This window comes from Cetorhinus maximus, chromosome 14, assembly GCF_964194155.1.
Source record: "Cetorhinus maximus chromosome 14, sCetMax3.hap1.1, whole genome shotgun sequence".
NCBI classification, from domain to species: domain Eukaryota; kingdom Metazoa; phylum Chordata; class Chondrichthyes; order Lamniformes; family Cetorhinidae; genus Cetorhinus; species Cetorhinus maximus.
This window is the reverse complement of record NC_135892.1, coordinates 89,978,129-89,992,582: the sequence shown is the minus strand read 5'-3', so window position 1 is coordinate 89,992,582 and position 14,454 is coordinate 89,978,129. Positions and strand designations below refer to the sequence as shown.

Sequence of the window (14,454 nt, the reverse complement as noted above, 5' to 3'; positions counted from 1 at the left end):
TGAAACCAGCAGTACAAATGGATACAAGAGACAATCTGGTATGTTTTGCCGAGATAGAGAATTGAGGGATATGGTGAGAAGGCTGGTAGGTGGAGTTAATCCCTAAAAAGGTACATAATAGCCTTTTCTGGTCCAAAAGAATGGTTGCTACGTTCGTCTCTTAATCTGGAGAATGTGAATTTTTAGGACATCAAGCTAATACTTTTAGAGCTTTTCTTCCCTTCATTGTTCTCAGTGTTTGGATGATTTGGATAATAATAGACAATAAAGCATGAAATTTGGTAACAACACAAAAGTAGGAGGTTTAGCAAACAGAGGAGGACTGCAAAAGAAAGGAAGAATATTTTCCTAGCAGAAAGACATAGGCCTAAATTTCCTTGATGTCAGTTGCATTTATTGTTATATGACATTAATGCCATTCACCAGTAGAAGGTGTTACATACAGATTCCCTGGGGTAAGTTTATTTAATTATTTTTGGTAGGAAGGAAATTGAGAGAGCTGCAGAAAATCTTTGTGCATCTGAATATTCTTATTGTTATTCAGAGCTGAGTACCTGTAATGAGGACAGGTTTAGAGATATAGGGGAGGTTGGCCATAAGTAACATGATGGTATTGTAGAGTAAATGGCAAAAAAAAGAGGTTAATAAGCGAGTAGCTGTGGCAAGAGATTCAAATTTTAAAAGGATAAATAGCCATTAAGAGTCCTTAATGGTACATTACCCTCCCTAGTGGGTAGACATTTGGTCAGGACAGAGGGTAGCTAAAAGTTGTGGTCCATGTAGGAACTAATTACCAGTGAAGTCAAAGGAAATGAAATAGGGAGAGCTGCCAATTTGCCCATTTTACACTATCGCTCAAAGTCAAAATTACACACAGTGGATGTTGTCCAACTGCATTTCAGAAAGATATTTGACACATCATACAATATGAGCCTTAAATTCAATATAGTGAGGATACAAATTGGAGAAACATATTGTGATAATTAAAGATTAATAGAAACAACAGAGCTTCAAATGTCAATGAAAGAAAGACTGCTTTAACTCCTGCTTCCTGGCATTGTATTTTGTAGGGCTGGTGCCACCTCCGGAAAGTTTTTTTCTTTCACATCAGCCAGTGGAAAAATGGAAAGCATTTAGGCCAATTTTCACATCAGAACTCCTTGCATCGGCAGATCATGAAAGGCTACAAGATATCAACAGGACCTGTACTGGCAATACTGCATGTATTCATGATATCCTAGTTACTAATGACACAAAAGTGGGATTGCAAACTAAGAATTACTACATGAAGTATGAGAAATCCACAGTGATTTTTGGTTAGTACTATATTTTCTAGATAGGTGTTGCATATTCAATAAGTGTTACTAGTAAGAACTTTTACAAAACATTATGGGCATGATTAACTTTTAAAGCGTTTTGATTTTTTAAAAAAAATCTTTAAAAGTGATGATGATGACATCTTAAGGGTCAATGTAGATCACAATGCAGAGCACATAATGAAAGCATGAAATAAAGCCTCAATTTTGGCTGTTCATAAATATATTTTGATATTTTAAAACACTGATTTACATTTGTTTTCACTGAAAAACCCACAGTAAAGTGGAATAAAGCAACTTCAATATTGTTTGTAATTTGAAAAATTGTTGCAGATTCTGATGTTTCTTTGAAAAAAATGCTTTTTGCCTTTACTCCAATGTATTCCTTTTTTTTCTTTTATTTTGCTACCTCCTCTGCAAACGATGACATACGAGGTTATACTTTTATGGACATAATTAAGTCCAGCCATCTTTAAGTACAGCAGACTACTTCATCTTTGGGGAAGGGGTTGGCATCAGATTTAAATCCTTTCTTCAAACAATACTTACTTATCTATACTTTCCAGTAAAGCTATTGACTAGATTGGGCCTTGCTGAATTTTTTTCCTGCTCCACAATCAGGAGATTTGGAGACCAACTGTAATGTCTCCAACTACAATCCTGATTAAGACTGGCTGATTCAGTCAAGACCAGAAATGCTATCTACAACTTTTCTGGTCTGTATTTTTCAGTACCACAGACTGATATGTGTTTACTCAGAATATCAGATGTGGATGCTCCATTTGAAATCAGAGGAATAGTGAAGCCAAAAATGTTAATGCAGAAACCCTAACATTGAAAAGATTAGAAAAAGAACAATTCCATGTCTTGATTATCAGAATGTGGCATGCTTTGCACCAAGTGGTGATCAATAGCAAATCAGATACAGCATCCTGCTTTGTCCCTTTTCTTTTTTCTTTTAAACCATGATTCAAACTTACTGTCAAAAAACATTAACAGAGGGCAGTATCTTTAGACAGCAAAAGCTAATTTTATTTATGCAAAATTGTAACTTCAGTTATGAGCCAATCTGGAATGGTTTTGCTGTCAAGTTATATTTAGCGATTAAAATTGAATAAATAAGTAGTGAAATTTGTAAAAGATTTTGTAACACGTATTTGACTTCATGGATTAAATGAAGCTAGTTTCATTACATGTAGTCTTTTTAGTTTATTCAATAGGAGTTTGCTAGAGTTTTGTTCAATTTTACAGTATTACAATAGATTTACTTTTTTAAAAACCATCCAATGTGTATGGTAGCAAGTTGTGTTAGGATCAATACATTGGCTAGAAGCGGTGTGAATATTACCAAGAGGAACAATTTTACCCAGCTTTGCTTTTGTTCCTGTCCACACTTGTGTGTCTGTAGATGGCTGTTATAAAAGTTGAATGTTTGATGTAACATGATTCTTTTGTGTTGATGTGTTTAATTAATACCATCTATGTCTGTTACATTTAGGAAACATGCCTCCAACATTTGTTGGCCCTTTGTTTATTCAGGTTAAAGTTAATACTACAACAAAGGTTAAGTTTACAGTTAAAGACCTCAACAATGACAAAGTCAACTTTGCACTTGTACCACCCATCCCTAAAGGTGCAACAATAAGCTCAGGTTTGTAATTATTAATGAAAATCTTTGTAACTCAGGGCTTTATCATTTTTACAATATGGAACTGAGCCCATAATTTCCATCTCCCTTTTTCTTTTTGGCCTATCTCTGTTTCTTATCACCCAGTCATTCAACCTTTCACTTCTTCCCTCTTGGGTAGTTAACCCCACTCCCTTTTGCTTATCCCAACTCATCACTATTCCTGCCTTCCCATCTTCAGCCATCAGCTCAGGTATCCTTCTTGGATAGCTCCATTGTTGATCTCTATCTCTCTCTTGGCATTCTCCAAAGAACCTACTGAGCATAGCCCCCATTGCTGCCTTCTTATGAGCAGCAACTGTAATTTCCCATTTTCCTCTCTCACCGAATGCTCCCACTCAAAGTGCACACCCACAATTGAACTTGCCAATCTTCTTCCTATCCCACCCATTACTGCCTCTCAAACTCTGTCAGCAGATCAACAATTCCCATTCCTTTTGCATTTGCTTCTGGAATAACCATTTACTCATGGACAAGGCCCTTGCCATCCACAACCTTATTATAGGCAATTGCATTGTGAGTGATGTCATGGCTCACAGGTGGCAATAACTTGCCTCTACTGAAGCTTTTCTGCCTAGTTGTACATTTCCCCACCCTACCACACAAACTTCTGGCTTGTGTGGCCCTTATTACCAAATCACACTTTTTAGACTCTGTCCCTAGTCCTCTGGGGCCTATTCATTCGAGAACCACAGCTTGTTACATCCCTCTTTCCTATCCCTAAAGTCCTCATTTGCTATTCTGCAACCCCAAACTGCATTCCAAATTTATTCTCTTTCAAAATTGCTACTACTTTAGGATCATCCTTCAGACTAAAAATAACACAAATTTCATTTTTTTGCTACCAGCTGTCACCTTCAATACACACCTCGAAAAATAAGAGTGAGGAGGTCATGAACTTCTTTGTCACTAATGCTGAAACCATCCAGTCGGTTGGTTCTGCTGCCTTCCTATTACCCACCAAGTAAAACCTCTCCAGGTTCTCTCCAGTTGATCCCACATCTTCCTCTAGTGTCTCTCTTTTTGTCCCCTGTGCTCATCCCAAGCTCATGTTGCCCATGAAACCCACCTTGAATATATTCCTACTAAACTAATACCAGGAATGGATGAGTTGTCTTTTGAGGAAAAGTTGGACAGGTTAGGCTTGTATCCACTGGAGTTTAGAAGAGTAAGAGGTAACTTGATCAAAACCTTTAAGCTCCTGAGGGATCTTGACAGGGTGTATGTGGAGAGGATATTTCCTCTTGTGGGAGAATCTAGAACTAGGGGTCACTGTTTAAAAATAAGGGGTCACTCATTTAAGACAGAGATGAGAATTTTTTTCTCTCAGAGGGTAGTGAGTCTTTGGAACTCTCTTCTTCAAAAGGTGGTGGAAGCAGAGTCTTTGAATATTTTTAAGGCAGAGGTAGATAGATTCTTGATTAACAGGGGGGTGAAAGGTTATTGGGGGTAGGCAGGAATGTGGATTTGAGATTACAATCAGATCAGCCATGACCTTATTGAATGAAATATCGAGATGACGCACAATGATGTTGGGATGCATGCCCGACATCATCGTGTGTCATTTTATGTGTTGGCCCACCCCTGCACACCGACCGGAAGATTCAGCCCAAAATCACCATCATCACCTCCCTAACCAAAATTGCAAATGACACTCTTTACTCCTGTACTTAAATCCTCTTGCAATAAAGGCCAACATACCATTTGCCTTTCTAATTGCTTGTTGCACCTGCCTGTTAGCTTTCAGTAACTTGTGAGCAAGGACACCCAGGTCCCTTTGGACATCAACACTTCCCAATCTCTCCCCATTTAAGAAATGCTCTGCATTTCTGCTTTTCCTACCAAAGTGTATAATTTCGCATTTTTCCACCTTATATTCCATCTGCCATTTTCTTCCTCTGTCACTTTGGCTGTCTAAATCCCTTTGAAGCCTCTTAGCATCCTCCTCACAACTCCCACTCTTACTAAGTTTTGTATCATCAGCAAACTTGGAAATATTAGTCTTGGTCTCCACATCCAAATCATTGATATAGATTGCGAATAGCTGGAGCCCAAACATTGGGCAGAAATTTCCCCCCGTTGGGAAGTGGTTGTGCTGGGGTGGGCAGGGCCAGGCACGAACCCGATCAGGGCCATGCCGCCATTTTATGTGGGCGGGCCAATTAAGGTCTGCCCAGCATGACGCTCGCCCGGAAGCACTAAGCGCTCCCTATGCGGGCGGTGGGGGGGGGATTCCTTGAGTCGGGGCCAGCACTGTTTCGTGCATGCGCGCGAAAGAGCGCAGAAATCCCCCTGAGGCACCCAATTTGTTTAAGTTCTTAAACATGCAAATAAAGAAATTAAAACTTTTAAAACATGTCCCCTCATGTGACAGTGTCATATGAGCTGAGACATGTCAATGAATTTTTAAAAAATTTTTAATTGAATTTTTAAACACTTCATGAAGCATCATCCCGCCTGTGGACGAGGTTCCATGAAAAATGTGAAGGCCGCCTGGGCTCTTCACCTGCCCACTAACCTTAAGGTTGGATGGGCAGCTCATTTAATTATTTCAATTAGTTTTTAACAGGCCCTAATAGGCCTTTGACAGTTCAGTGGGCGCGCAGCCAACTCGGCAGTGCACCCGCTGAACTGAAAATCTAAATGACGCTCAGTGACGTTGGGATGCCCGCCTGACATCACTGTGCGGCATTTTATGCATCGGCGAGCAGGCCCTGTTCCCGCTCGCCGACCTGAAAATTCTACCCATTGATTCTTGCAGTATCCCATTAGTCACAGCCTGTCAACATGAGAATGACCTGTTTCTTTCAACTTTGTCTTCTGTCAATTAACCAATCCACAATCCATGAGAGTATATTACCTCTAATCCCAGGTATTCTAATTTTGCTTAATAACCTCTTGTGTGGAACATTATCAAAAGCCATCTGAAAATCCAAATACACCACATCCACTGGTTGTCCCTTATCTATTCTGCTCGTTACCTCCTCAAAAAACTCTAACAGGTTGTCAAACATGATTTCCCTTTCATAAATCCATGTTGACTCTGCCCGAGCTGACATAATTTTCTAAGCGCCCAGTTATCAGATCCTTTATAATAGATTCTAGCATTTTCCCTACTAATGTCAGGCTTACAGTTCTGTAGTCTCTGTTTTCTCTCTTCCTCCTTTCATAAATAGTGGGGCTACATTTGCTATTTTCCAATCTGCAGGAATCATTCCAAAATCTATAGAATTTTGGAACATAACCACCAAGGCATCCACTTTCTCTACAGCCACCTCTTTCAACACTCTGGGATGCAGATCATCTGTTCCAGGGGATTTATCAACTTTCAGTCCCATTAGTTTCTTGAGTATTACATTTTTACTAATGCTAATTTCTTTTGGCTCCTTAATCTTGCTAGTTCCATATTTCTCTAGTATTTCAGGGAGGTTTTTTTTATCCTGCTCCAGGAAGACAAACACAAAGTATTTGTTTAGTTTCTCTGCCATTTCTTTATTTCCCATTATAAATTCTCCTGTCTCTGCCTGTAACAGGTCCACATTTGTCTTTGCCAATCATATCCTTTTCACATACTGATGGAAGCTTTTAGAGCCCATTCTTATGTTTATCGCTAATTTATTTCCATATTCTATTTTCTCATTCTTTATCAGTTTCTTGGTTATCCTTTGCTGAATTCTAAAATTCTCCCAATCTTCAGGCTTACTACTTTTTTTGGCAACCCAATAGACCTCTTCCTTTGATCTGATACAATCCTTAACTTCTGTTGTTAGCCATTGTTGGATCACTTTTCCTTCTGGGTTTATGTGCCTCAAAAGGAATGTATATTTATTGTAAACCATGTATTAATTCTTTAAATGCTAGCCATTGCCTGAATACCATCATACCTTTTAATGTAGTTTCCCAATCTACCACAGCGAACTTGCCCCTTATACCTTTGTAGTTTCCTTTGTTTAGATTAAAAACCCTAGTTTTGGATTGAGCTACATCACTTTCAAACTTAAGGTTAAATTTGATCATATTATGGTCACTCTTCCATAAAGGCTCCTTTACAATGATATTATTAATGATCACTTTTTCATTGCATAATACTAGATCTAGAATCGCTTATTCTCTAGTTGGTTCCTCAACATACTGTTCCAGAAAACCACCTCGTATGTATTCCATGAATTCCTTCTTTGCTCAGTCTAAAAGTAAATTGAAGATTCCCCATGATTACTGTATTACCCTTGTTACATGCACCTCTAATTTCCTGATTTATACCATCTCTGGGTCCTCCTCCCACCCACTCCTCTAGCCGTGGGTGAGATGTAATTTCCTCCAGCTAAACTTTGGGAAGACCAAAGTCATTGGGCTGAATTTTCCAGTCCAGCCAGCAATGGGAATTGTAGTGAGCAGGGGAGCAAAATGTGGCAAGAGGCCAAAAATCAGTTTCCCAACATCGGGAAGTTAGTTTGGAATCTTGTTCTCCTGACTCTCATAATGGCTTAAAGGCTGGTTGAGTGTCCTGCTGAGCTATGTTGGGAACTCCGTTTGCATCTCATGAATGCTCATTAAGCCCACCACACCAAAATCTTGTTCACCTTCCAAATTAAGCAACCTGTCAGCAGAAATTTAGAATCTTCTGTTTCACGACTGTACATAAGTGGCGTGCACCTGGCGAGGTAGACTTCTTCCTGGCCTTTCAGGTCAATAGACCTGCTTTCATCCTTCCTTTCACACCGTCACTGAGAGATATCAGCTGCTTGTCACATGAGTTGTGCCAAGCTGGGCACAGGGGAGGAGTGAGACCAAGGCAGGACTGGGGGTAGAGTCAAGGAGTAGAGTGGAAGAATGAATGGCTGACCGGGTTTTGTTCAGCTGTGGTGCCCAGCCATTGGAACCTATGAGGTAATGCACGCTGGGGTGGGCCATTTCCTGCCTACCCTGCCACGAGATTTACATAGACCTCGTGGCTGCATAATTAATGAGCTGAACAGCGCAAGATCTCGCATAGTCAGTCCCCGCGCCCCACCACCTTCCCCCGCTCTCCAATGGAAGTTACTCTGACTTTCCGCCACTGGACTTAGTCTCTAGAATGGAAAATTCTGCCCATCATCTTGAACCCCCGCCACAAACTCCTTATCTAAGTCAGCAATTTCATCTCTTTTTCAGCCAATGTTTTGGGTTGAACCAGTCAGTTCACAATCTCAGCATCATATTCGACCCTGAGCTAAGCTTCCAAACTCATTTGTTCTCCATCCAAAAACTGCTTATTTCTCACTCAGTTATATTGCCTGCCTCCACCACTACCTCAGCCCACCTGACATCCATACCTTTGACACCTTGAGACTTTTCCAGTGCTCCCTTGCCTGTTATCCTCCATCCTCTATAAATTGTAACATATCCAAGGTTCTGCTGCCTGTATTTTTTACAACATTAACTCTTTCTCAGCCCTCACCATTGGTTCCTGGTTCCCTCTGAGGATCCAAATGAAAATTCTTATCTTTGTGTTAAAATCCCTTCATAGCATTGCCCCTTTCTATCCTTGTAACCTCCTGTGGCTCCACAACACTAGCACTTCAGAACTCTCCATTTCTGCTAGCTGTAATATTCACAGCATATATAAGTTTTGGTGCTGTCAACCTAGTTCCTATTCAGTCTGGACCCACATCAGAAAACTGATTCTGATTCTGATTATTGGCACAAAGCTGGCAATTTTACTCAATGGGGTTTCTCTGGGAATATGTAAAATCTCGCCACACAGTAATGGTTTCTTAGGCTGTGTCTTGTGAACGTTTTTGGGGAGCTTAAGTATATACTTAGCTTATATTTGGCTTTGTTGTGTCCGACTTGGCAGCGCTTGATAACATTACTGGGAAAGCGTTCTGTTCTCCAGAAATAACATTCTTCATGTTGGTATGTACAGAAAAAATGGGAGTATAAATGAACAATAGTGAAAGAGTGAGAGAAGAAAAGCAATACAAATGAAAACTCAAAATGAATGTTTTCAAATATAGCAGAATAATCTGGTGAATCAGTAAAGAATATGTAGGTAATGGAGAAACAATCACATTAAGAGTAAAACAGAATGCATCTCAGAATACTGAAAGAGGTTAGGGAATAGATAACCATAACATTGTAAATATATTTGGAAACAGGAATTCTGCCAAAGGACTGGAAGGTAGAAAATACTACACTCTTGTTCAACAAAGAGAAAATTATAGACTGATTAGGTTTATCTTAATTATGGTCAAATTTCTACAGACTGACTTTATGACTGCATATTCCCAGTGCAGATCATATATTAAGAAATGGAGACAGATTAAGAAATTAAAAATGGACACAAATGAATTAAGAAAGGGAGAGTACCTGCAATTTGTCTAGGGATCAATTGGAAGTACAATTATGTAAAGTCAGCCCTCTGGTGTCCTTACAAGAATGAAATTACTCAGCACTTAGAGAAGCATTTCCTGGTCAAGAACTTTGAGTACTAATTTGTAACAGGCATGTTGTGGTGATTAATTTGATTGGATATTTTGAGGAAATTATACAGTGTACAGATAAAATGAATATAATAAATGTTGTATATATGTATTTTCAGAGCAGATTTAATGTGTCACATAAAACACTTATGAAAATTAAGGCACATGGGACTGTATTTTCCTCCAGAATCTGGGTGTGACTGCAATGCAGAACAGGGCAATAATTGGGCAGCCAGGCCTACCACTACTGCTTCCCTGTCCTGAGCTCTATTTCTCTCCCTCTGCTTCCACTGGGACCACTACTATTTAGCCCATCCTGACTCATTACATTTCAATGTTGGCAGCCTGGATGGACATTACACTGCCCCAAATGAAGCCACCCATGGTATTTAAAGGAATATAACCACACTGGATAAAGCAGAGCTTGAAGATAAGAGGGAGTAGGAGGAAATGGATGTTTTTCAAATTGACAAGTAGCATTGATCCCAAATGATTTATTTTCATTTGTACAAATGATTTGGACCTGGGCACAAGGGCGATGATATCAAAGTTTGCCAGTGATGCCAAATTATGAGTCAAGGAAACCTGTGAGAAAGAATGCAAGAGATTACAGGAGGATACAGATGAGAATGGGAATGGACAGTTAGTTGCCAATGCGGTTTAATATAGAGAAATTGGAAGTAACACATTTTGGGAAAAAGAACTGTGTACTCTAAATTATAAGATTCTATTATAAGTACTAGAGAAACTGAATTGTAATTTTTACCTTTTGCACACCTAGTGCAAAACTCCATCTCCCAGGGGCATGTTTTGGGAATTTAATTTAAACATGGCGTAGGCATTCTTACTTTAATACTGCAGCAGCAGGGAAAATGCTGGAATCTATTATTGAGAAGATTATAGCAGTGCACTTTGAAAATCTCAATGCAATCAAGCAGAGCCAACATGGTTTTGTGAAAGGGAAATCATATTTGACTAATTTAATGGAGTTCTTTGAGGAAGTAACAGGCAATGTGGATAAAGGGAAACTTGTGGATGTGCTGTAGTTAGATTTCCAGAAGACATTTGACAAGTGCAACATCAAAGGTTATTACGCAAAATAAGAGCTCATGGTATAGGGGGTAACGTATTAGCATGAATAGAGGATTGGTTAGCTAACAGGAAACAGAGAGTAGGCATAACTGGGTCATTTTTGGGTTGGCAAGATGTGATGAGTGGAGTGCCACAGGGATCATTGCTGGGGCCTCAACTGTTTACAATTTATATCAATGACTTGGATGAAGGGACCAAATGTATGGTTGCTAAATTTGCTGATGATACAAAAATAGGTAGGAAAGTAAGTTGTGAAGAGGACATAAGGAGTCTGAAAGGGGACATGGATAGGTTAAGTGAGTGGGCAAAAATTTGGCAGATGGAGTATAATGTGGGAAAATGTGAACTTGTCCACTTTGGCAGGAGGAATAGGAAAGCAGAATATTAGTTAAATGGAGAGAGATTGCAGAACTCTGAGGTACAGAGGGATCTGGGTGTCCTGGTACATGAATCAGGAAGAGTTAGTCTGCAGAAACAGCAAATGATTAGGAAGGCAAATTGCTGTTTACTGCAAGAAGGATGGAATATAAAAGTAGGGATGCTTTGCTACAGTTATACAGGGCATTGGTGAGACCACATCTTGGCTACTGTGTACAAGTTTTTGTCTCCTTATTTAAGAAAGGCTATAAATGCCTTAGAAGCAGTTCAGAGAAGGTTCCCTGGAGTGATACCTAGGGTGGAAGGGGGTTATCTTATGAGGAAAAGTTAGACAGGCTGGGCCTGTATCCATTGGAGTTTAGAAGAATGAGAGGTGATCTTACTGAGTCATATAAGATTCTGAGGGGATTTGACAGGTGGATGCTGGAAGGCTGTTTCCCCTTGTGGGAGAGACTAGAACTAGGGGACACAGTTTAAAAATAAGGGGTTCCCCATTTAAGATGGAGATGAGGACAATTTTTTTTTTTTGGTTTGTGAGTCTTTCAAACTCTCTTCCCCAGTGAGCAGTGGAGGCAAAGTCATTGAATGCTTTTAAGGTAGAGGTAGATAGATTCTTGACTAACAAAGAAGTCAAAGGGTATTGGGGTGAGGTCACAATCAGATCAGTCATGATCTTATTAAATGGCAGAGCAGGCTCGAGGGGCTGAATGGCCTACTCCTGTTCCTAATTCGTATGTTCGTATTTCTATACACTTATTACTTATTTTTGTAAGTATGATGTTTCTTCTAACAATATAGCCACAGGTCTTCTGACCTGGACACCACAAAGCATCAAGCCAGTTCAATTAACCATTCAAGTCAACGATGACTTAAGCGGGTCATTTCTGAATCCCACTGTCCTGATGTGCAATTGTATGGACAGCGGCGAATGTGATTACGACACCATCATACAGACCTACTTGCAAGGGAAATTCCAGGTTAGTAACTCTGCAGGCACTATCTGCCTGGCAGGAATGGCAATATTTCTGGGAAAGAAGATTAGATAATTGATTAATTTTCTGAAGAGGAATTGATTATAGGTTGCAGATAATAGTTAGGAGCCCCTAATAGCATTTGCTGTTTGCACACTTGCCTTTTCTTATTATTTAAGTACACAATGTAATCTAGGGGATTGTGCTAATTAATTTCTTCAAGTGCTGTAGTAATGTAAATCACATGTATTATTTATTATATGGTACATCAAGATAACAGCCGTGTATATTATTTGATGTAATATACTGGATGTTATTCTCTACATTTTATTTTCTCTAACATACATTGGGGAAAAAGTTCAATGATACTCAGTTTTGGATGTTGTGGTTGGGATTCAAACTGCCTTCTCATCTCAATAATTTCAGTGCAGCCTAGCTTTGAACATGCTACTGTTCCCACCCCACCCCCTCACCAGAGGTGTGTTGGCAGGTGGGGGTTGAAAAATTGGGCGCAATGACATAGGTGCCATTCCTTGCGTCTACCCACTGCCACCAGCCCCACCGCCAATTTACCTGCGTTAGCAGAGGCATCAGGAGGCAGTTTGCTGTCCACTGTTGCTTTCTTTTGAAAGAGAGCTGACTACATTTTATTCTCTCTTGCCAGAGACAAGCAGGCAGAGCCAGCACACTGCTTTGCTAGGCTTGCAGACTTTCTGATGCTACAGGGTGCCATTGACTGCATGCACAAATCTTTGCAAGGGTCAACTTTGGGACTGAAAGGAATTCCATTCCCTCAATGAGAGCTGGTGTGAAACCATAGGCATGGAATGATGCAGGTCAATGCTTGATATCATGGCATCAATCATGATGCCTTCATTCTGCGGCATCTGCATTTAAACCACCAATACAAACCCAAGGATGACTACTGGGCAACGTAGGCTAACAGCTCATGGCATAGCTCATGCATAGTTGCACAATGTTCATATAATGAAAGCTATACTGCCGCATGAATTATGACCACTGGCCTGCTGAAACAACCATTCCATTGCTTGAACTGCTGTGAAAGAGCCCTGTAGTACTTGGCAAAGTACATGTCAAGATTTGTAGTTGACTGCTGCATGCTGCACAACCTCACCATGATGAGGGTAAAGACCTTGCCACCAACTATACAACATGTAGCTGAGGAGCAGAAGCATGATAAAGAGGATGAAGACAAGGAAGAAGGTGGAGAAAACCTTTACAGTGCCTTTCTGCCCAGTGTCTGTGAAGAACTAATTCAAGTTTATACGCCAATTCGCTATCCACCAACAGTCCTATACCTTCCCTTCCCTTTGTGACTGACCATCACAGTGTTTGCTTGGCCACAATACAAAAATAAATGCCACCACAAAATAAATATTCCAAACCAAATGTATAATGAAACCATTCCATATTGCATCTAAATGTTAACTAATCACCCCTGTACATTTCCTTAGTGCCTGACTTCTGTTTGCATTTGCCAGTTCTAGTGCTCCTAGCAGTGCTACTCCATTGGCTGCAGCATGGCTGGTGGAAGGCTGCTGGCATTCAGTAGAGGAGACTGCAGCTGGTGTTGGAGAATGATCTCGTGCAGCTCTGGCCATGGGCCCGACTTTGGAGTGCTCTGGCATGGCGGGAGTTAGCAGACTGGGTTGGCTGGTTGACAGCCAACAGCAGGGGCACTGGCAGACAGACATTGGTGGGAGGATGAATGTTATCATGCTGAGAGGACAGCAGGTTCCTCCATGCTCCTTGACAGTGATTGCAGTCTTTCTGACAGGGGGATATGTCAGTTAGTGTGGTGCAGTGTGATTTGGGTGGTGTGGTTGTCATGGTTGAACAGCTGGTGATGCATGCAAGCGTGAAATGTAGGTGTGAGACTTGCAGCAGTGCTAAGTAGGTGAGGGTGAAATGAAGCTATGAATAAATGTCTGAGTCGTGTCCATACAGCTGGTTGGTCAGTAAATGAGTGGCCGTGGTGAATTGAGCAGTGTGTGAGGCTAGTGGTTAGTTTGTAAGGAAATTGCATTTGAAAATGTATTTATTTACCTCGTGAGATCTTGAACTTCTTGTGTACTGCACCCAGGTCCTCAGAGCTACACTGCTAGCATTGACCTACGTGCTTTCTGTTCCCAATACCCTTGCAGTGTCTGTCTGATGGGCCTCCTGGTTCACTGTGAATAGAGCATCTCTCTCTTCCTGTCCAGTTCATGTACCAAGGCCTCAAGTGCTGCAATTGAGAAACTTGAACCAAGATCCCTGCCTTGCTGTGCCATTTTTCAGTGTTCTTCCTGCTTGGACACTCTTTCCCCAGCTACTTCCTGGAACTGCTCCAGTCAAAATGCACCGTCCCTTTAAGAGACTGGTTTTAAGTAGTGCAGGCACTCAATTTTATGCCTTTCAGGCATGCAGCCATTCAGCAGTGCCTTTAGTGCTGGCTGCATGCCACAATCTTGTGAATTAGCAGGCAACACAAAGTTTGCATGTTACCTGCATGTTGTAAATTACAGGGCGGGTTAATCACGCATTAT

At 40.6% G+C, this 14,454-nt stretch overlaps 1 protein-coding gene across 3 annotated transcripts in view; it reads left to right on the top strand.

Moving 5' to 3' along the window:
• The window catches only part of LOC144689812 (mucin-like protein), a 77,471-nt gene that overhangs the window by 11,327 nt on the left and 51,690 nt on the right, over nucleotides 1-14,454 (top strand). For 2 of the 3 annotated variants that reach the window (XM_078557213.1, XM_078557211.1), the window contains 3 exons: nucleotides 1,071-1,316; nucleotides 2,815-2,967; nucleotides 11,733-11,911. In XM_078557213.1, coding sequence (XP_078413339.1) covers nucleotides 1,071-1,316; nucleotides 2,815-2,967; nucleotides 11,733-11,911 — 578 coding nt within the window. The remainder of the gene's footprint in view (nucleotides 1-1,070; nucleotides 1,317-2,814; nucleotides 2,968-11,732; nucleotides 11,912-14,454) is intronic. The other variant, XM_078557212.1, reaches the window with a different exon arrangement.